The sequence below is a fragment of the Abramis brama genome (genome assembly GCF_963993115.1).
Source record: "Abramis brama genome assembly, chromosome: 13".
Lineage (NCBI taxonomy): Eukaryota > Metazoa > Chordata > Actinopteri > Cypriniformes > Leuciscidae > Abramis > Abramis brama.
The window spans coordinates 2,842,376-2,865,858 of NC_139975.1; the positions used below are offsets into that span (position 1 = coordinate 2,842,376).

Genomic DNA, 23,483 nt, shown 5'->3' on the forward strand with positions numbered 1-23,483 from the left:
GTGCAGTGGCTGGGATATATATAAACCTACCAATGTCCGTTGCCATGGTTTTTGGAATGATTTTACTTATCGCAAGTTTTAGTCGCATAACATCATTTAATGGACACGCCGTCATTTCGCAATAGCTTTTTGTCGACATTTAGAAAAAATCGCAAAAGTTTTGCACAAATCTGTAATGGACACACGCCTGGTGTCAGACTGAATGTTGAGCGTCTCTGATGGTGAAAGTGTGAGAACAGACGTGACTCTTGAGCTCAACACCTGCTCCTCTCCTTTATTTCATTCATTAAGATGCAGGTGCGCAGACACACACACACACACACACACTCCGACTCGAGCTGATAACCTGATCTATTCTCATCCTGAACCCAATCTCACTGAAGACACAGAATAACTCTATTACAAAATACACTGGATTCCTGTTTCAGACGTCTTTTGTTCAAAGGACCTTTTTTTGGCTGAAATCTATGGCAGCTTGTATGAGCTGCATGACAGAAGTCAATCCCAGAATGCATTGCAATAAGTGCTGTGAAAAAGAAGGCATCACTAAATATGCGTTAAATATTGCTAAAAAATATTTGTCTGCTATGTATTTTCACATTTAATATAAAAAATACAGTAAAAATAGTGAAATATTATTATAATGTAAATCAGTTTTTCTATGTGAATATATAGTAAAGTGTAATTTATTCCTGTCATTTTCAGCATCATTACTCCAGTCTTCAGTGTCACATGATCCTTCAGAAATAACTCTAATATGATGATTTGATGCTCAAGAAACATTTATGATTATTTTCAGTGTTGAAAACAGTTGTGCCGCTTCATAATTATGTGGAAACCATTTCTTCCCAAAATTCTTTAATGAATAGAAAGTTCAAAAGAACAACATTTATTTGAAATGTAAATTTTTTGTAACATTATAAATGTCTTTACTGTCACTTTTGATCAATTTAATGCCTCTTAGCTGAATATATATATATATATATATATATATATATATATATATATATATATATCATATATATCAGTTTATATCAAATATTGATATATGAGTATTCAACAACAACAACAAAAATTCTTACTGACCCCAAACGTTTGAACACTCGTGTACATTTGGCTTTGTCATACTTCTATATTCTTGGAATAACAAAATATTGAAGAACAAATAAAGCACAGGTAATATTAGCCATAATAAAACAGCCACATATTTTGTAAAGTCGAAGCTTCCGTGACATTTTTAAAGATTTCATCTTGTTATTCCAGGTTTGTCAAAGTCTTTGAAATGCTTCATCTCTCATATGTTTGCATGTGCACCAGCAATGTGATTATTCCCAGTAACCAGAGTAAGGATTTAATCCCAGTAAGATGTTCACGTGACTCTTCACTCCCGTTTACACGCAATGTTCATCATTCTGATGATTCTCGAAGAACTGTGGTCATTTTCACTGCTATTATTCACATATGCATGATTTAATCTTCTTACATCCAATGCAAAAATGGTAATAATGGCCTAATGTCTTCATGTATTCAATAAACTGCATTATATCGATGATAATTCAACACTTCAACAATGCACTGCCATGTTTACGAATCTGACTTTCCCGACGCTCGCGACGCCAAGGTCATGGGTTCGATTCCCAGGGAAAGCAAGAACTGATGAGAATGTAAATGTGTATCTTGAAATGCAATATAAGTCGCTTTGGATAAAAGCGTCCGCCAAATGCATAAATGTAAATGCTCATGATCCGTGATCACGATTTTACTTTGATTATGAGCTTAATTGCATCATTTTAATTGAACTATTTACATGAGATAAAGTTTAATTGCAGTATTGCCTAAAATCTCACTATGAGGTCCATATTTTCTCTCTCATTGTTTACTGCATGCTCCAGCGGGGCACAATAGCGAATCAAACCAATTTCACAGGAAAAGGCTCGAGAATGATTGCATGTCAAAGTCTCTTTCATGGAAAGTCTGTTCTCTTGGTGGCCGTATCTGCAACGCCTCCAATCTGTGACAACCAGAGCTTTCAGCGGATGTGAGGACTTTACCAATCACTGTTATTTAGAAGACATATGCTGCACTTTCTCACATTCATGAGTGCATCTTCTTTGTGTATATATATATATATAAAGTCTTTGTTCCACGTCAGCATCATTGCTCTAGTTATGGAGACTCAGCTGACATTTCCAGCATGTCAAGATGAGATGTTTCCCGCCTTTTTTAAGCATTTCAAACTCAAATCAGCCTCTTATAAGCTTCCGTTTCGTAGACGGTAAACGACACGCTCACTAGATCTGGCAACAAAGCTCTTGTGTTCTCACACACACACACACACACACACACACACACACACTGCAGTGCTGACTTCTCTCTTTTTTGCAGCAGAAACAGCTGATAAAAGCCCAGAGGGAAAACCTCACAGCCTTCAACCTCACTGTGTGTGTGTGTGTGTGTGTGTGTGTGTTTGGCATGAAGACAAATGAGTGTAAATGGCAGGACAGAGCAATGCAGAGACTCTCAGTCAGACTCACACCAGACGTGACATGAATAATGAATTAACAATGCAACTTTCATCACTATAACTTTGACATATTTAACATATTCAATGATAATAATCATAAATGTTTCTTGAGCATCAAATCATCATATTAGAGTGATTTCTGAAGGATCATGTGACACTGAAGACTGGAGTAATGATGCTGAAAATGACAGGAATAAATTACACTTTACTGTATATTCACATAGAAAACTGATGATTTACATTATAATAATATTTAAAAAAAAATGTTAATAAAAGCAGCTTTGGTGAGCATAAAATACTTCTTTTAAAAACAAAAGATTAAAGATCATGAAATCTAACTATTTAAATCAGAGGATGAGGAACAGAATCTCATCGCATTGATTTCAACATAAACTCTGCATAATAAACGTGAAAATACAGACACACTATAAGACAGAAGCATCTTTCACGATCGCACTGTATCTCAATAACTTTTACTCATACACTGATAAAAAAGGATTTTGTGGTGAAGTAAATAATACAGAAAAAACAAATGTAATTTCTACATGAAAAAGTTTTAAGTTATAAAATTAAAAACTACTCAACTTTTCTGATACTGGTGTTCCCATCATGCATAATGAATAATTAATGAGGTTGATTTCTCACTGTTTTTACACTGTTTTATCATTAATTTTGTTGTTACTTGCCATTTTGTGACATTTGGAGTTCATTTTCTACTCAAAATGACACATTCATAATCAAAAACGATCCATCGAATGTTACGGTCATTGTGTATTGTGTATTGTCTGTGTTCAAGTGTCGCGTTATGTAGACATGGTGTCTACACAATATCTATAATGTTTACTCGGATGTTTCTAAGTAAAGAATACACTTTGAAAACGTTGTTAAATTCAGTGTTATTTTGTTTGAGTAAAACGTATTGCAAAGGAAAGTCCAACTAAGTAGAAATTACTCACAACCTTTTTCTGGCCAAGTTAAAATGACTAATTTTTACTCAACTTAGTTAAGTAGAGTTTACTTAATTCCATATGTGAAATTTAGAAAATATATTTAGAAATATAGAAAATCTCCATATAAGAAAAATAGGCGTGCAAAACTAACCCTTTACACTGAGTGTTAAAATGCATGAAACGTATCTTAATATTTAATATTATATGAGTGTGTGTGTGTGTGTGTGTTTATTTGTAGGAGGCCCAGCAGACGGACAGCTTTTTCCTGGAGATCAGATCCTGAAAGTAAACAATAAAGTCATAGAAGATCTTTCCCCGGAAAACACGGAGCAGATGATAAGGTGACTGATCCGATTAGAGGAACACCACTGAATAACTCGCTTGTGTTTGTGTGAATGTGATGAGGTCATGATTTATGGTTTATGCTCTGCCCTCAGGGATTGCCAGGACTCTGTAACCATGACGATCCTCAGAAATATGACGGTGTGTATTGAAGATTCTTCTTCCTGTTGTCTTGTTTGTTTGTTTTTAGAACTGAAACTGAAGGATCTTTTTTTTTTTTTTACTGATAATAATAACAATAGGTTTTTATTTATAAAACGCCTTTCCCAGATCAAGGTCATTGTACATTGAGCTGGATTATTATTGTTAACCAAAAACTATTAAAAACATTTCTGTTCATTGAAATAAAGCTGAAATAAATTAATATGTAAATATATTTAAATATACGCACAACTTAATGACGCAATTGATGCCTTTCGCAGTTCAAACAAACAGGGAACGTTCGTCATTACGTTGTGCGTCAAGTTCAAGTGTTTCTCTTGTGGCGTAAATCGATGCGTACGGCCGTCTTCCGGAAGCTAGTTATTTTATTCGATAAAGTTATAAATATAGATATTTTGGAAATGGATTATGCACATGGATAGATGCTCTTTTATGATGGACAGATGCTCTTTTATGATGGATAGATGCTCTTTTATGATGGATAGATGCTCTTTTATGATGGACAGATGCTCTTTTATGATGGATAGATGCTCTTTTATGATGGACAGATGCTCTTTTATGATGGACAGATGCTCTTTTATGATGGATAGATGCTCTTTTATGATGGACAGATGCTCTTTTATGATGGACAGATGCTCTTTTATGATGGATAGATGCTCTTTTATGATGGACAGATGCTCTTTTATGATGGATGGATGCAATTTTATGATGATAGATGCACTTTTATGATGGATAGATGTACTTTTATGATGATAGATGCACTTTTATGATGGATGGATGTACTTTTATGATGGACAGATGCACTTTTATGATGGATAGATGCACTTTTATGATGGACGGATGCACTTTTATGATGGACAGATGCAATTTTATGATGGACAGATGCTCTTTTATGATGGACAGATGCACTTTTATGATGGATAGATGTCATTTTATGATGGATAGATGTACTTTTATGATGGATAGATGTACTTTTATGATGGATGGATGTACTTTTATGATGGATAGATGCGCTTTGATGGACTTCCAAAGACATACAGCCATTCACTGCCATTATAAAGCTTGGAAGAGCCAGGACATTTTTTAATATAACTCTGATTGTATTCGTCTGAAAGAAGAATGTCATACACACCTAGGATGTCTTGAGGGTGAGTAAAAAAATATTTTTGGGTGAACTATCCCTTTAATTTAACCTTGCATCTCACATACAGGTATCAGAATGTAAAGAAAGTAGGAGTGTAACAATACCCTCAAGTCATGATTCGATACACATCACGATACTGAACTCACGATACGATGTTATTGCGATACTCCAAGACATATGATAAAATATTAAAGGGGTGTATATGACCAACCCTAAAATTTACATAAGCCCCGCCCCCGGGAACACGCAGTCCATGTTGAGAAGAGGAAGAGTTGTTGTAGTCGAGCACATTTGTGAGTCAGCTCAAACTGTAGCATCCGTCTTTTCACATGCAATATAAAGTCACTCTGTGTGCATTTGAACTCTATTGCACCTTTGAACTCTGTGTGCATCTCACAACAGTTCCTATACGAGCGATTTATAGATTATCATGACAGAATATGCTAATTGAAGATAGTTAACTCCACATCAGCTACATAAATTCATCAACTAACCATTCAGAAATGTCCTGTTGCTTCTACATGTTGTCACTTCTTCTTGAGTCTCTCCATCATTGTCTGACTTCGTTTAAACATAAAAGACAGCATAAAAGACCTATTATGCCCCTTTTCACAAGATGTAAAATAAGTCTCTGATGTCCCCAGAGTGTGTATGTGAAGTTTTAGCTCAAAATACCCAACAGAATTTTATTTACAGCACGTTTAAATCATCATTTTTTGGGTCTGTGGAAAACGCACTGTTTTAGTGCTTCTCCTTTAATGCTAATGAGCTGCTGGTTCACGGCACAGGGGGCGGAGCCTAAGCAACCGCGATCAGAGCCAGAACAGGGAAGATGATAATAATAAAACAGACAGTCACAGTAATGGTGCTCATTTCGACCATAAAAATGCCTACAGAGTCAGAGAATATATGCTGTATGGAGTTGGAACAGGTATAGTTTAGTTTAATTACGATTATAACCTATTTGGCATTGCTTGTATACACTATTAATGCAAGCCTGCTGTAGGACTCCGTCTGACGATCTGAATTGTCTGAATGATGACACAAAATATACTGATGAGTTTAATAAAGTTTACTGTATGTCACACAAAAGATGAAGCATCAGTTTTTCTTCAGAAAATCGCTGTTAGAGCTGAGTAAACAGTATTAGAAGTGCAAAAGTAACTTACATAAATTTCTGTGGAGGGAGCATTTTCTTTGAAAACAAAATGAATCCACCTCGTCTTCAGTGGCTGGCAGATTTCAAGAGTAAATGGAGAGAGCTATGTGAATGAATACATCCAGCTACAACACCTTCAACGCTTGGCAGATGCTTCGACGCTTCTCGTGAGTGCATTGCTGCAGCAATGGCTGATGTGTACAACTCGCAGTGAACTCGATCAGGGCGGGTCTATGTTATAACGGCAGTGTCAGTCAACACTCGGGGGCGGGGCCTGTGGCTTTAGTGATGTCACTAAAGCCACATTCTGAAAACGGGTCGTTTGGAGAGACTGCTTTTGATTTATGGAGATTTTTGAGTGAGTGGATTTTTATCACTGTAGGGTGGTTGTGTACACACACTGCCAACACACATTTATGTCCAAACACCATACAAAAGTGAATTTTGCATAATAGGTCCCCTTTAACATGCTATATAAAAATATCTGTGGGGTATTTTGAGCTAAAACTTCACACACACACTCTGGGGACATCAGAGACTTATTTTACATCTTGTGAAAAGGCGCATTATACCACCCCTTTAACAAAAAATGTACTGTTGATTAAAATGCTATTTTTGGTATTACATTGTGTGTGTAAATGAATAGTCTTGGACTTGGTGCTGGAAACCCAAAGCACAGGACAATAGAGACGCCAGAATAACAATATTCATGATTCTGAAGCTGAAAACACTGAATTATTTTAGACGAATATGCTTGATCTCTGTCACTGACTAGATATATTTAACATAATGTCGGACACTTTTTACTGGTAACATCAGACATTATCAGGACACACAAATATTCCCCCATTGCATTATTATTCATTATATTCAACATTATATATAGTAGTTTAATGTAGTACTGACACTAAAACTCTGAAAACTTGAATTTCTTTCTCACACAGTAATTTTTATTTTGGGTGAACTATCCACAATACATATTGATGCATTTTTGTATTGTGATATATTGTGACACGATATATTGTTACACCCCTAAAAGCTTCTTTTTGCTTTCAGAATCCTAAGTCTTCATTCATAACCGCAGAGAAGAGAGCTCGCCTGAGAAGAAACCCCGTTAAAGTGCGCTTTGCAGAAGAGGTGGTCGTCAACGGACACACTCAGGTAAAGCAACCCTGTTTCTGACATCACAAACTACCGTGTAACCAATCAGATCAACGTGTGATCGTCAACGAGTGGATCTCTGAGCTGAGTGAGTGAGTGAAGGCGGGGCTCATTTGCATATTCATGAAACTGCGTATACTAAATGAGGCAAGGGTGTCGAGTTACATTCAAGATATTTTAAGGCATGAAGATTTTGTTTCAAGGAAAAAACGTTTAAATATGTCATTTTGGTGATCAGAGATGAGTTTTAAGGGATAAAATTATTGATTACAGGAGAACTTTAAATTAATAATAGCCTAATAAGTGAGTAATTGAACACTACATTATTTTTATGACTGAAGTATTTGGACATTTAAAGGCGCAGTAAGTGATTTCTGAGAAACACTGTTGAAAGTTGATAGAACCGAGCAGCAAAACACACTTGTAGCCAATCAGCAATAAGGGGCGTGTCCACTCATTTGGGGGGGAGGTGCCTTTGTTACATAGTGTGTTTGTGAATTTGGGGGTGGAGCTATCAAGATAAGGGTGTGATCCTAATCGGCAGGGGCGTGTTTGTTTCTCAGAAATCGCTTACTGCACCTTTAACACTTAAATTACATTAAAGATGTTTGTGAATACATGTAGGTTAAGTACAAATTAGAGCCCTGCACGGGCCTCAAATCTAGGCCCGAGCCCGGCCCTGGCCCGAGACGCTCAGGCCCTTGCCCGACCCGTGTCCGACAGCTCATCAGAATTATCAGCCCGAGTCCGACCCGAGCCCGTTTTTTTTTTTTTTTTTTTTACAGCGGCAGACTGCCATTAAAATATGTCTTGTTTTGTTAGTTATGTTTCTTTTCTTTTCATTTCATTTCTTTATTAAGCTAATTTAGACAAATGTTTGAAGCATTTTTAAAAAAATGACGGCCAAGCAAGCCGAGCCAACAGCGAGTAAAACATGTTTGATCAATTTAGCCTCTCAAATCAAGCTAATACTTTACTTAGCTACAATAAAATCCATAGATATAAAACACTTCAAGCATATCACACAGACAGTTAGTTTAATGTTTATTTATTCAACCACAGTGAGTAATTTTTTTTTTTGAAATACTGAGGCAGGCTCAGGCTGCTCGCAACAGCGCTCGCAAACGAAATGAGCAATAGTCAATCAAAAACAAACTTGCAGGTTATCTTACCTCAAAAATGCACCACAGAACATGGCCATTCTTTTTTCCAATAGTTTCCAACAGTTAAACGAAAATAAAGTCCAATCGAACGAAAAACGAAAAACATCAGTAGTTTCCAACAGTTAAACGAAAATAAAGTCCAATCAAACGAAAAGTTAGAACAGTCTCTTACAGAGCATCGTGGAGAAAAAGAATAGCATCCACAGTGGAAGATTTTAACCCAGTCCTCTCTTCTATCACTTGCGATTTTTCTCTTAATATTCTCCATTATTTGCACATGAGGTGAATCGTTGGTTCCGCTGACGGAAAACCTTCTGTGTGTGTGTGTGTGTGTGTGTGTGCGTGCGTGCGTGCGACTGTCATGTCAATCATATGTCAGTGTAATTATAAGATTATGAAAGTTATGATGTTATTAAATGTCTTTCTATGTTTGTTTTTCTATCGTCGACGTCAACTTCTCATATATTTTTTTATTAATGTCTAAAAATATAAAAAGAAGGATAACTCAAAAAAGGCCCGAGGCCCGGCCCGCATGTGAACTATGACGTGAAAATTGGCCCGAAGCCCGGCCCTAGGTGCGTAAAAAAGTCGGGGCCCGTCGGGCTCGGGCTGAAATGCAGGGCTCTAGTACAAATGCGTGTATGCTAATTTATCAAGCTAATCGGGTATCTGTATGCTATGCTAGTACACAAGCTAAATAATACAGATGATAAATCTGGGAAAAACTGGGAGCTGTGAAAAATATTATACACCGGTGTTTCGAGAAGTTTATCTATATATCATCTTTATATCTCTTTTAATTCCTTTCTGTAAAGCACTTTTAATTACCATAGTGTATGAAATGTGCTATATAAATAAACTTGCCTTGCCTAGCCATAGTAATATGATTGCACCGTCTTTGCGTATCTAAAATCTTTTAATACCGCCATTCACTGTTTCCAGGGAAACTCTCTTCTCTTCCTTCCCAACGTTCTGAAGGTTTACCTGGAGAACGGCCAGACCAAAGCCTTCAAATTTCACAAGACCACCACTGTCAAGGTTTGAGATGGACGTTTAGGTTTCTGTACTGTATAACAACTTCATCTTCTTAACCTTATTTTTGTGAAAAGATGAAAATATGCATTTGGCAAAAATACTATTTTATGTTAACTTTAGGCTAAGCTAGCATGACAACAATTTAATGCAGTGTTATTTTAGCTTTTATTAGGGATGTCTATCTAGCGATTTAAAATTTTAATCTAATTAATTACATGATATGCATTAAATATACATTACAAAAAATAGCTTTAAATTTTATTACACTTAAACTTTTTTTTTTCAGAAGCTGCATCTGAATTGGTATTTACATATATTTGCAGACCAAAACTGTTTGATTACCAACATTCTTCAAAATATCTTCTTTTTATGTTCCGCAAAAGAAAGAAAATCATACAGGTTTTTTCATGAAATGATTCTCTAAATAAGAAACTGCCTGCAGGTGGTGGTAAATCTCTAAATGAGTAAGTCATTGAATCATTCATTCGACTCGTTCAAACGGCTGATTCATTCAGGAATGAAGTAAATAACTCTCTTTGTGAATCATTGGTTCACTCAATTGATTCGCTCAAACCACAGATTCATTCAGAAGCGAAACACCGCTGTGTGGCTCGAAGACGCACAACAGTTCTGCTCTGGCTTTATAGGTAATATTATCGTTGGCAAAACTGAGCAAAAACAGACAATATTGTGTCTAAAATATAATACAATATTAACTTCTTATTTATTGAACTGTTGTATAAAATCAATATCACATTTGCAATCCTGCTATTCAAGACAAAAACAGCACTGGTGTGATATTACTGACTATAGGCCAATCATATCACATAAATATGAGACAAAAGGGGCATTTTTACCCTGATATCTTGAATTTTAGGGGCGTATAACAGCATTCGACAGGCTCCATCACGCAGTGAGATGTTTTCCACCAATCATTGTTACTTTATATTATAAGAATTTTCCATTTACTTCTTTACTTCTAATTTTCATTTAATTTAATATTCAACAATATTATTGATCCGCCTGCATTGACACTATTGAGAACTGAACTGAGCTGGACGATGACATCACTGTTTTCTCCAGAGCGGCTATATATATATAAATTAACTAAATTAATAACTTTTTTACAACAAAAATGAACCATCACTGAACTTACTTTAGATGGACTGTGACGCTATTTTCTTCTAGAAACAAACTTTGTTGCATTATTTTCCTGTTATCTCTCTGTAAAGCTGCTTTGAAACACTCTGTGTTGTAAGAAGCGCTGTATAAATAAAGCTGACTTGACTTCTCACTAACTTCCAGAATGCATAATGACTGTGTGGATGTGGTATTGAAGCTGTGTCTGTGTGCAGGACATCGTGTTGACTCTGAAAGAAAGGCTGTCCATTCGCTCTATTGAGCATTTCTCACTGGTTCTGGAACAGCAATACAGCATCACTAAACTACTCCTGCTGCACGAGGAGGAGCTCATCCAGAAGGCAAGCAACACACGCATTATCTGCAGTCTATAGAGACACTATACGTGACCCTGGACCACGAAACCAGTCACGAGTCGCACGGGTATATTTGTGGCAATAGCCAAGTATGGGTCAAAATTATCGATTTTTCTTTTATGCCAAAAAATCATTAGGATATTCAGTAAAGATCATGTTCCATGAAGATATTTAGTAAATTTACTACCGTAAATATATAAAACATTTATTTGTGTGAGTTAATGCAGCACAATCGCCAACATAAATGAACAACTTTAAAGGAGATTTTCTTTATTCAGCTTTCAGATGATGTATAAATCTCAATTTCCAAAAAAATTGCCCCATGTGACTGGTTTTGTGGTCCAGGATCACATATTGTGTCTCTCTCTCTTTGATTCATATTAGTGAATTGGTCCAGTTCAAAAATAGTTCACTCATTCTTTCCATCATCCCTCAGTTTTTCTTACTTCATAAATTCTTATATTAATGCTATATTAGATTCTGTTTGTTAGATTCTTATTGTGCTGTGATTTTCCAAATAAATCATACGGTCTGATAATTACATAATTAAAAATATATGACTGTCTTGAACATCATTATCTTATGTTTTGTCAGCAACTTAAAGTGTTATCCGGATTTTCTTTCCGGTAGTTTTTTAATCATCTAAAACATGTTGCAACTTATAATCAAAGTCCCTTTAAGACAAGTCGTTTCACTCTTTGAATGGGGAAACATTAAATTCTCCATAACAGTTCGCCAAGATTACGATTAAAATTTCATATTTGAAATCACCAATGAAATCCGACAACAACCGTCTCATAGATTTTGTTTCTAAATGCTCGAATCATGAAAAAAAGCGGTATTTTCCAGGCGAATGCGCATGCGTCTCAGAAACTAGGAACTGGAGCTTCCAACAGCAAATCTGCGATTTAACAATCAGCGATTGGCTCTTTTCTTTAGGAGGCGGGACTTAATCCGCCATAACGCTGTTGCACTTTCTCCCATTCATAGTAATACGAGTGCACCGTCTTTCTGTATATAAAGTCTTTGTTATAATCCAAAGCAACTTATATAATGCAATTAACATCAAGCATGCAAAACATACGGTACATGAGCACAAGTTTATTTGTATTTCACACTCTCCGGGAGTTCCAGTTATGCTTTAAATACACTAGTCAACATATGAAGTCATTTATTTACGCTTGGTGTTTATAATAAATGTTGTTAATAATGAGTGCAACTATAATTTATGTTCGTATTATAGCCTACTTATATTTTTAATGTTAAATTACTGTTAAATGTAAAGGGTAAAACGTTTAATTCACCAGTATTTTACATTGTTTCTGAATGTAATAATAAAATGTGCTGATGTGATTTATTATTATTTTTCTCTCAATGCAATTTTTTTTTTTTGGAATGATTTTTTCAGAAAATACTGTAGTTAAATCACTTTAAATTTTGAGTAGCTTGCAGCTTCCTAAGACAAGTGCTAATGCATGCATGAAGACACAATTTTGATGCAAGGTTTACAGATATATGTGTAATTTTGAGCTATAATTCTAGAACATACCTACTGAACCACACTCGAAGCACCAGTGGAGTTTGTACTAAAGCGCTCGTCATGTTTCTGCATGTCAGGTGGTGCAGAAGAAGGATTCGCACGACTACAGGTGTCTGTTCAGGGTCTGCTTCATTCCCCGAGACCCGATGGAGCTCCTGCAGGACGATCCGGTGGCCTTCGAGTACCTCTTCCACCAGGTCACACACTGCCATACTTACAGCTGAAATATGGGGAAATAATAAACATTCATGTGACGCAGGACGTGAAAATGAAAATTGCGTTGGGCTGAAACTAGCAAAACACACTTGTGTCGCGCCTCAAGCTTGAAAACCTGTTCTAGTAGAACCCAAAAACAACATCAAGACTTTATAGGTCATCTTGTTGTATGTGTGTGTGTGTGTGTGTGTAGAGTGTGGGAGATGTGTTACAGGAACGCTACGCTGTAGAGATGAAATGCAACACAGCGCTGAGACTAGCCGCTCTTCACATGCACGAGAAACTGGCGAGCTGCGGACAGACGACGAGAGCCTCTGTTAAGAGTATTGTGTAAGAGCGCACGGATACACTCAGAAATACTCCTGCTACATAATAAAACAGTCATTAAACACGTGTGTGTGTGTGTGTGTCAGTAAGGAGTTTGGCTTAGAGAGCTTCATCTCTCCCACGCTGCTGAGGAACATGAGAGAGAAAGATCTGCGGAAAGCTCTCAATCACCACATGAAGAAGATCCAGTCACTGCTAGAACCACGACAGAAGGTGTGTGTGTGTGTGTGTGTGTGTGCGTGGATATAAGATTGATATATATACACACACACTGCCATTCAAAAGTTTGGAATCGGTAAGATTTTTAAAAGAAGTCTCTTCTGCTCACCAAGGCTGCATTTATTTGATTAAAAATACAAAAACACAACAACAAAAAAAACATTAATATTGTTAAATATTATGACAATTTAAAATGTATGAATATCTAGTAAAGTGTAATTTATTCCTGTGATCAAAGCTGAATTTTCAGCATCATTACTCCAGTCTTCAGTGTCACATGATCCTTCAGAAATCACTCTAATATGATGATTTGATGCTCGAGAAACATTCATTATTCACATTCACTAAAAGGCTCGATAACTTCATTATTAAACATAATATACTGTGTGATCAGCAATATGGTTTCAGGACTAATAGGACAAATTCACATGCACTTATTCAATTTGTGGAAGAAATAACAACAGCAATAGAACAAAAAAAATATGCAGTAGGGATATTCTTGGATCTTAAGAAAGCATTTGATACAGTAGACCACAATTTCTTTATTATGAAATTACACAACTATGGAATTAGAGGGACTGCACTTTCTTGGTTAAATAGCTATTTACATAATCGACAACAACATGTTGAATTGCAAAACCATATTTCACAGTCAAAGAAAATTACCTGTGGGGTCCCCCAGGGGTCAGTGTTGGGACCATTGTTGTTTAACTTGTATATTAATAATTTATGGGAGGTGTCAAAAACACTGAAAACCATTTTATTTGCTGATGATACTAATTTAATCTGTTCTGGGGAAAATCTGGAACAACTCTTGGATACAGTGGAAAATGAATTACAAAAGATGAAGAGCTGGTTTGATGCAAATAAACTAACACTGAACTTAAGTAAAACTAAATTTATAATTTTTGGTAATCATGCCACAACTTTAAACAAAAAGCTTATGATAAATGATATTGAAATAGAAAGAGTAAAAGAACTTAAATTTCTAGGAATAATAATCGATGAAAAATTATGTTGGAAGCCACATATACATTATATTAAGGCTAAAATATCCAAATCAATTGCTATATCGTATAAAATCAATTATTTATTAAATCAACAAACATTGTACACGTTGTATTGTTCCTTCATACTTCCATACATTACTTACTGTCTGGAGGTATGGGGAAACACTTACAAAACCAACACTGAACCAATATTTATCCTACAAAAGAGAGCCTTAAGAATTGTAAATAAAACCACCTATAGAGCACCAACTACTATTTATTAAGTTAAAAGCACTAAAATTCAGAGATATTGTTGACTTCAAAACTGCACAAATTATGTATAGAATAAATAATCACCAGCTATTGAACAGTATTCAAGGGTTGTTTCAAATGAGAGAGAGCAAATATCACTTAAGAGGAACATTTGTATTTAAAAAGAAACTTATAAGAACAAATTCTAAATATCACTGCATCACAACCAAAGGAGTTAATGTGGAACAGCTGCAGTGAAGAGATGAAATCAAGTTTAACAATGAGTCATTTTAAAAGACTATTTAAACTAAATATATTAAATAAATATGAAAAGGACTCAAGGTGATAGTATAGTATACAGGTTCATTGGTCTACATATTAAGTCTAGTATGGAGATGTTATTATTTGATTTGATAGATGGCAATGAAGAAGATAGATGAAAAAGAAAGAAAAGAAAAAAAAGGGAATGTGTGCGTATGCATGTATGCATCGGTATCTATGTGAATGCATGGGTTTATGTGTATAGGAGGTAGGTAGATATACGGTGTATGTAAAGATGTATGTATAAGAGAAGCATCAAATTGTTTTGTATTTAACTAAAGGATAAAGAAAAAAGAAATGGGGTAGGACCTGAAAAGTTTATGAACTTCTTCCTACAACTTTTGAACATGGGAATTTCTAATTTGAATTATTTACAATAATTTTGGAAGATTGTGCTGAGAAGTACATGACTTTATTTAGCTGTTATTTTAATTTTAATTTTATATATGTATTCATGTTTCTATATATATATTTTTATTTACATGTTCAAATAAACTACTAAACTACTATTATTATTATTAATGTTGAAAACAGTTGTGGACACATTTTTTCATTATTCTTTGATGAAATAGAAAGTTCTATTTCATTAATTTAAAATCTTTTGTAACATTATAAATGTCTTTACTGTAACTTTTGGTCAATTTAATGCATCATTGCTGAATAAAAGTATTGATTTCTTTCATTTCTTCTCCTCAAAATAAAATAAAAAATCTTACTGACCCCAAACTTTTGAAGTTGCAAAAGATTATATTTCAGATAAATGCTGTTCTTTTAAACTTTCTATTCATCAAAGAATCCTGAAAAAAATGTGCACAACTGTTTTCAACATTGATAATAATCATAAATGTTTCTTGTAATGATGTAATGATGCTGAAAATTCAGCTTTGATCACAGGAATAAATTACACTTTAATATATATATTCACATAGAAAACAGTTATTTTAAATAGTAATAATATTTCATAATATTACTTTTTTTTTTGTATGTTTAATCAAATAAATGCAGCCTTGGTGAGCAGAAGAGACTTCTTTTAAAATCATTAAAAATCTTACTGACCCCAAACTTTTGAATGGCAGTGTATACATTTCTTACTTGGTTTTCTATGCTGAATGTATATTTGCATACCGTACACATCATACTGTACACACTGTACACTGTACTTACTGTACACAGTTGTCAGAGCCTCTCTCTCGCTCTCTCAGGTGATCTCTGCGTCTCAGGCCCGGCTGGCGTATCTGACCCAGATGGCGGAGCTGATGTCGTACAGCGGGAGAAGCTACAACGCCACCATGCTGGTGAGAGAGGTCGTGCATCCGACACATCCAGCGGGAATAGATAACTAAATCTGCAGGGCACAGATGTTGCTGCGTTTATTTTTCTCTATTTTCTGACTTTTTCTTCTTTTTTTTTTTTACCAAACAAATACAGAAAGAAAAAAAGAAAAGAAAAAAAAACATATACTTACAATACATATGCACTCATCCTTACATAAGAACATATTCTTGTGCACACATGTACATACAGAATGTATACTTGAGCGCATATGCACATCCATAGACATACACTGGTCACCAGGTACACAAAAGTTAAATAACACAACACAGAACGAAACAACTAATTCAAAACAACAAACACACCACTACAAAAATTACTTCTTTTTTTTTTGCCTATGAATTTTTGCCTAGCATTAATAAATATAATCATAGATATACTGATACTGTATCATATAAAGCAATTACAAGAAGTTTCAAAACAACGAAACAAACCATTTTTAAACATATAAAATGAAAGATTGTACATTTAAAGGTAAATTATTCCAGTCTGCACGAGCCTTAACCCTAAATGCTTTCTTCCCAGAGGTTAGTTTAGTTTCAGTTAGTATGTTGTCTTACTGAAACCGTCAGAGTTTCTTTATCGTACACATCATTTACAGTGTCTCGTCATTCATATACAGATGTGGGATCTTCCTTGAGCCATTTCCTTGTAATGCCTTCTTACTAGTTGCCAGTAATATAATAAAAAGGTAGATGTGCTTCTTTGTTATTTGTGAAGGAGAAATGCCCAAGTCCATTGTTTTAAAGTTACACTCAAGATTGCACCCCATTATTGCATTTATTTCTCTATTCAGATCCTGCCAATAAATATGAATAACGTTACAGTCCCAAAAGATGTGAAAATGGTCAGCCAATGGTTTGCATATACTTTACTGGGGGTTATGAAGAACCTTATTGCATTTTCCCAAGCAAATTTCCTCTCTTTTTTTTTTTTTTTTAAGATAATGTTACGCTGGATAAAATCTTGTCAAGCATCCTCCTATTTTCAAGGATATTCATTTTTTATCATGTTATATAAGCTGGCTGTTCTAGGCTGCAAGAGATCTGGATAAAACAGCAGCATCTTTCGCAATGGCATAAAAATAAACCTTGAAATTATCTGAGAGTGATTCATTAAAAAGACCTTGCTCATAAGATTAGTTCGTTCATGAATCAGACTACTTTTTTCCACATTCATCTGTCTTCAGTGTGTAATGTTGCTGTTTGATCATGAAGAAGCTCTGTAAAGTCCCACAGTTCTTCTCTATATCAGTGTCAGTGTTTCTGAACTCCTGAAACGCCTCCATTGTAGTCTTGAGTTTCTTCCGGGAACGAACATGTCACAATATTCCTCATTATAATAATTCATATGCAGAATAAAGGGGCGGGGCCTGGTTGAGTTAGTTAGTAGTGTGTTAAACTGGCAGTTATGGGAAGGGGCGGGACATTTCCCAAACACACTCGAAGCGCTCGACCAATCACAACACACTGCTCCAGCCGACCAATCAGAGCACAGTGTGCTTTTCAGAAGGAGGGGCTTCATAGAGACAGGAAGTAAACAGAGCGTTACTGACAGACTGGGAAGAGAGGAGCCGCAACAATGGAGAATATGAGGAAAATAATCAACATTCAAGCAGGAAAACCTGTTCTAGTCGAGCCTGAAACAACACTTTGTAAAAGGGCGTAATATGACCTCTTTAAGGTTATCTATATCCTTTATATATTGATGAACGTTTTTGGTTAGACTGAGTCAGATTGGAGTAAATGTGTGTCTTACAGCTGCAGGACAGGGAGTCGTTGGTGAGTTTGCTGGTGGGAGCGAGATACGGGATCAGCCAAATACTAAACCACCAGCTCAACATGATCTCCACCATCATTGACTTCCACTACATCACCCGGATAGAAGTGCTCTCAGAGTCTGACAGAGTCAGCATGGTGAAGATTTACCTGCAGGACATCCAGGTGTGTACACGTCTGCCAATAGATTCAAATTAACAGGGTTAAAGGGATAGTTCACTCAAAAATGAAAATTAGCCCTTGATTTACTCGCCCTGAACTCATCCTAGGTGTGTATGACATTCTTCTTTCAGACGAACACAATCAGAGTTATATTATAAAATGCCCGGGCTCTTCCAAGCTTTATAATCACAGTGAATTGCTGTTTGTTTTGAAGTCCACTTTTATGATGGATAGATGCACTTTTATGATGGATATATGCACTTTTATGATGGACAGATGCACTTTTATGATGGATAGATGCACTTTATGATGGATATATGCACTTTTATGATGGATAGATGCACTTTTATGATGGATATATGCACTTTTATGATGGATATATGCACTTTTATGATGGATAGATGCACTTTTATGATGGATATATGCACTTTTATGATGGACAGATGCACTTTTATGATGGATAGATGCACTTTTATGATGGATATATGCACTTTTATGATGGACAGATGCACTTTTATGATGGATAGATGCACTTTATGATGGATAGATGCACTTTTATCATGGATGGATGCACTTTTATCATGGATGGATGCACTTTTATCACGGATAGATGCACTTTATGATGGATAGATGCACTTTATGATGGACAGATGCACTTTTATGATGGATAGATGCACTTTTATGATGGACAGATGCACTTTTATGATGGACAGATGCACTTTTATGATGGATAGATGCACTTTATGATGGACAGATGCACTTTTATGATGGATAGATGCACTTAATGATGGACAGATGCACTTTTATGATGGATAGATGCACTTTTATGATGGACAGATGCACTTTTATGATGGATAGATGCACTTTTATGATGGATAGATGCACTTTTATCATGGATGGATGCACTTTTATCATGGATGGATGCACTTTTATCACGGATAGATTGCACTTTTATGGACTTAAAACAGAAACCGCAATTCACTCCCATTATAAAGCTTGGAAGAGCCAGGACATATTTTAATATAACTCTGATTGTATTCGTCTGAAAGAATAATGTCATATACACCTAGGATGAGTTCAGGGTGAGGCCATCCTTAAAAATATTTTGGTTTGCAGTAACAGCAAAAAAAAAGAAAAAAAGGGTCGGTAGGTAGGTCTATATTTTTATATATATATAAAAAATATATATAAAAAAGTATATATTTTTTATTAAAAAAAAAAAAATCGGGGTTCGGGGGGTCACCGATGTCTAGGGGCTGTTCACACCAGGCCACTTCATGCGTTTTCTCAGATCGGATTGCAATCTGATTTATCAAAACGATTCCATTTACACCTGGTTACATATACAAATGTGTGTTGTTGTTTTTTTGCGGATATAAATCCGATCTTCAATTCCCGCTATATGCAGATTTAATGGAGTGCACATCACCGAAAGCAACAGTTATGAGATACATTATTTTATTGATCATCAGCTAAAATTTCTGAATCAAAGCCCGCAATAAGAGAAAGCGGAAACAGCCCTGGTAAGATCATTTCGTTTCTTTACATTTAATGAAGATGATTGTGTGTTAAGCGTCTGCGACTTACTTTCACTTTGATTTGCGATAGCACGTTGATGCTCAGCTTCATCTGCGCGATGCGTGTTGCAGTAGCGTCGTCATATCTGACTAAAACATTACATATAGCCTATAACACGCTCTCATATGTTTATTTTTTAATAAACCATATTCAACAACATATAAAAATGAAATAATCTTTAGAGTAAAGCCGCAGCCATCATTACCAAGCGCGAACCATTGACAGTGAATGAAACGAAGCGAACTTAGCCTACAGGCCGTAGTGTGACATGCGTAAACCAATGGTGTAAACATAATCATATGACGCGCCACAGGTTTTTATTTAAAAGAAAGAACGTAGCTTATGTTTGTATGTAGGTCTAGGCAATTTATATTCACAATACTTAATAACTAATATTATTTTATTGCATTTGTATTAGTTGTTTGAAGAGTTAAAAAAAAAAATCGGTCGGTCTTAACGCATTTTACAACCGGCAAGTCGGTCGGACTAAAAGGGGAAAAAAATAAATAATTGGGTCGGTACTAAATTGACAGGGTCGGTCGGGTCAAACAAGAATATTTTTAAGGATGGCCTGAGTAAATCATGGGCTAATTTTTATTTTTGAGTGAACTATCCCTTTAAAATGCTGAAACTGGGCCTTCAGAACATACAAGTGTGGATAAAAACCCAGGAACAGAAATATCTCCCTTTTTATATATAAACTATCAGACCATCTCTTTCTCCTGCAACTTCCAGCCTATAGCCCTGCTAATGGAGTCCGTAGCAGCGAAAGACCTGTCCTGTCTCCTGGCTGGATACTGCAAACTGCTGGTGGACCCAAACATCAATGTTTTTCGCTGGGGACCCAGACCTAAAATGCGACGCATTCCGGCGGAAGAAGGTAGGAGATTTGGGAAGGATGTGTCATTAAATTATATGACATTACCTCTTTTTTTCTCTCTTGCACCGCAACTCTAGTCACTAATTTCATCCCTTAAAACTCATCTTTGATCACCAAAATGTCATATTTAAAAGCCTTAAAATATCTTGAATGTAACTCGACACCCTTGCGTCATTTAGTATGCGTGGTTCTATGAATATGCAAATGAGCCCCACCTCCACTCACTCACTCAGCTCAGAGATCCACTGGTTGACGATCACACGTTGATCTGATTGGTTACAGGGTAGTTTGTGACGTCAGAAACACCAGCGATTTCAAAGCGTGTTTTTGAGACTGTCTTTGGTTCACTGCAGTTTTAAGGAGGAAATACTCAGCAATGGTGTCGACTTATGAATTTACACATGGTTTGTCTTAAAGCGTATTAAAAACACCACATAGACACATAAACAACATTAAAAGCTGGATTTTCACCACAGGGGGATTTTAAATTGCTCCAAGATGTTGCAGTGTTCCCTTTGAAATGCATTATCCTTTTGGTGATTTTGACAGATATAGATATATAGATATTTATAGTCATTCTATAGAAATTCTAAATTGATCAAGATAAAAAACAGTATTGGTATCGGATTGGCATCAATATCGGCAGTGGTAGAGTCATCCCTAATATAATCAATACTAAAACAACACTGAACATACGCTATGGCTTGGTTGTCCACAATTTGCTACCCAGCACAACAGTGTAAGAATACGAACCAAGCAAGAGACAAAATGCTCGTTGCATGTTTGCTTGCACCTTCTTAGAACAAAATATTGACTCAGATTTACTCAAAAAAAGTCCTATAGTACAGATTGTGTTACTTTGAATTATACCATGTTACTGAAATTCATGTACCTTGATGTTTACATGGTATTCCAAAGTGCTTCTATTAGGGATGCGCCGATATGAAAATTGACTGATACCGATAATAACCGATAATTATTTATATTTCAATGCTGATAACCTATATATTGGCCGATAAATCTAAATCCAATTTTTTATATAATTTTTGAGAGCCTGATTACAAAAACAAAAGTCTCACCATGTCCAAAGCACACAATAATAATGTTCTCATTATAATTTTATGTAGCCGATATGACAGACTTGCACATGTTGCACTTAACCGTATTTTCCTTTTCAAAGTGATTCCAATCATATTTCAAGCAATTCAAAAACATCATGTTGAACAGTGCGCATCTGAAGTGTCTCAGCTGAAGGAAATAATCCATTATTTATCTGCTTTAATATATTGGCCAAATTTTCTAATCTGGCCGATAACGATAACATTAAAAATGAACATATATCGTCCGATACCGATATGGTGGCCGATATATCGTGCATCCCTAGCTTCTATGTATACCATAGTACTACCATGGTTATATGTTAGTACTACCATGAATCTAACACAGTGTAGCCAATAAGCTACAGTGTGTTACAATGTCAAGATTCACAAATTTTACGAAATGTCTTTTTGCAAGAATCTTCCAATCAGTTGTATTTTTTATATGCATTTAATTGGTTATAAAACAGATTCACTTGTACATTATATCATACTAAATACTATATAAATTGTTTAATGTGTTGGTTTAGGGTATGTTTCTCGATGTGGGAGCGATTCAGAAGACAGTTCAGAGGATGACTATCTCATGGAGGGACTGCTGGACACTGAAGACACTATATCCACTAATACAAATGATGGAACGGAGGAAGGAGAGGAAGCCGAGGGGAAAAGCGAAGCGGAAGCAGAAAGAGTCAGAGTGATTGTAACACATCCCTTTTTAGAGGATGAAGGAGACGAGGCGAGCAAGAGAGAGTCCGTTGGAGATGGGGATTACGCCGAGAGAATTGATGCCCTTTTGGAGACTGGATGGTACACGGACCCTCGGGTCAACAGCAGCTTTTCCAGTTTGTCCAGTAACTCGCTGAATGCACTAGAGGAGAGTATCAAGGCAGCCATTGGTGGGCTTGGCCATATGGATGCCTCTCTGGAAGAAAAGCCCAGTTCTGGTCTTGGTTCTGGGGCCTCGAGTCTGGATGTCCATCACCCTTACCTCTTAGAGGTGTCAGAGCGTTTGCATGAAAGGGGCAGTTCAAACAAACCCGGACGGCCTTGTGACCTGACCTACGATAATCACTCAGGTCTGTGCTTCTCTGAACTCTCCCAAATGTCAGACAGCTTGCCAAGTCCGCCTGCGGCCAGCGACGATGCATTAAGCGAGGAGGATGATGACGGTCACATTTCCACCATGTCAGCAGAATTTGAGGCAGTGTTAGCCTCCTGTACCGCTAATAGTATAAATGCTAAGTTAGCAGGAGTAAACTTTCAGGCTCTCTTCACTAGGATTCACAACAATCCAGCATGTAGACAAGAGGGAAACAGTTTCCCAAAGAACCAGGCAAATGACGCTAAATCACAGGGAGCATCTTCAAAAATAATAGCACAATCTGTGCTGAAGAGAATTGTGCCCTCAGATGTCTCTGAAAAATCAAAGGACTCGAGAGACAGTTATTCATCTGAGGATGAATTTTATGATGCCCAAGATCGATTTACCCCTCCCATCACAGAGCAAGGCCTCACAGGTCAGTGAACCATCTTTTTTTTACCCAGAAAACATGTGCATTCTGTAGAGGAATGTTCCAGGTTCAATACAAGTTAAGTTCCTTCAACAACATTTATTGCATAAAGTCGGTTTCCAGAGAAAGTAGTTTCGACAAG

The 23,483-nt window shown here is 36.1% G+C and overlaps 1 protein-coding gene and 1 long non-coding RNA gene across 5 annotated transcripts in view; one reads left to right on the forward strand and one right to left on the reverse strand.

The window, feature by feature from the left end:
• LOC311094880 overlaps nt 1–16,345 on the reverse strand; it is a 31,977-nt gene extending 15,632 nt beyond the window's left edge. The window contains exons 1-2 of the long non-coding RNA XR_014608735.1: nt 16,165–16,345; nt 12,686–12,896 (exon numbers count right to left, since the gene is read on the reverse strand). This is a non-coding gene — a long non-coding RNA (uncharacterized lncRNA). The remainder of the gene's footprint in view (nt 1–12,685; nt 12,897–16,164) is intronic.
• Nucleotides 1–23,483, forward strand: part of frmpd1b (FERM and PDZ domain containing 1b) — a 55,643-nt gene that overhangs the window by 28,737 nt on the left and 3,423 nt on the right. For all 4 annotated transcript variants that reach the window (XM_084133075.1, XM_084133074.1, XM_084133076.1 and 1 more), the window contains 12 exons: nt 3,713–3,815; nt 3,912–3,957; nt 7,338–7,442; nt 9,548–9,643; nt 10,996–11,121; nt 12,754–12,873; nt 13,086–13,222; nt 13,306–13,432; nt 16,203–16,295; nt 18,093–18,275; nt 20,586–20,730; nt 22,358–23,347. In XM_084133075.1, the coding sequence (XP_083989201.1) occupies nt 3,713–3,815; nt 3,912–3,957; nt 7,338–7,442; nt 9,548–9,643; nt 10,996–11,121; nt 12,754–12,873; nt 13,086–13,222; nt 13,306–13,432; nt 16,203–16,295; nt 18,093–18,275; nt 20,586–20,730; nt 22,358–23,347 (2,271 nt within the window). The remainder of the gene's footprint in view (nt 1–3,712; nt 3,816–3,911; nt 3,958–7,337; nt 7,443–9,547; nt 9,644–10,995; nt 11,122–12,753; nt 12,874–13,085; nt 13,223–13,305; nt 13,433–16,202; nt 16,296–18,092; nt 18,276–20,585; nt 20,731–22,357; nt 23,348–23,483) is intronic.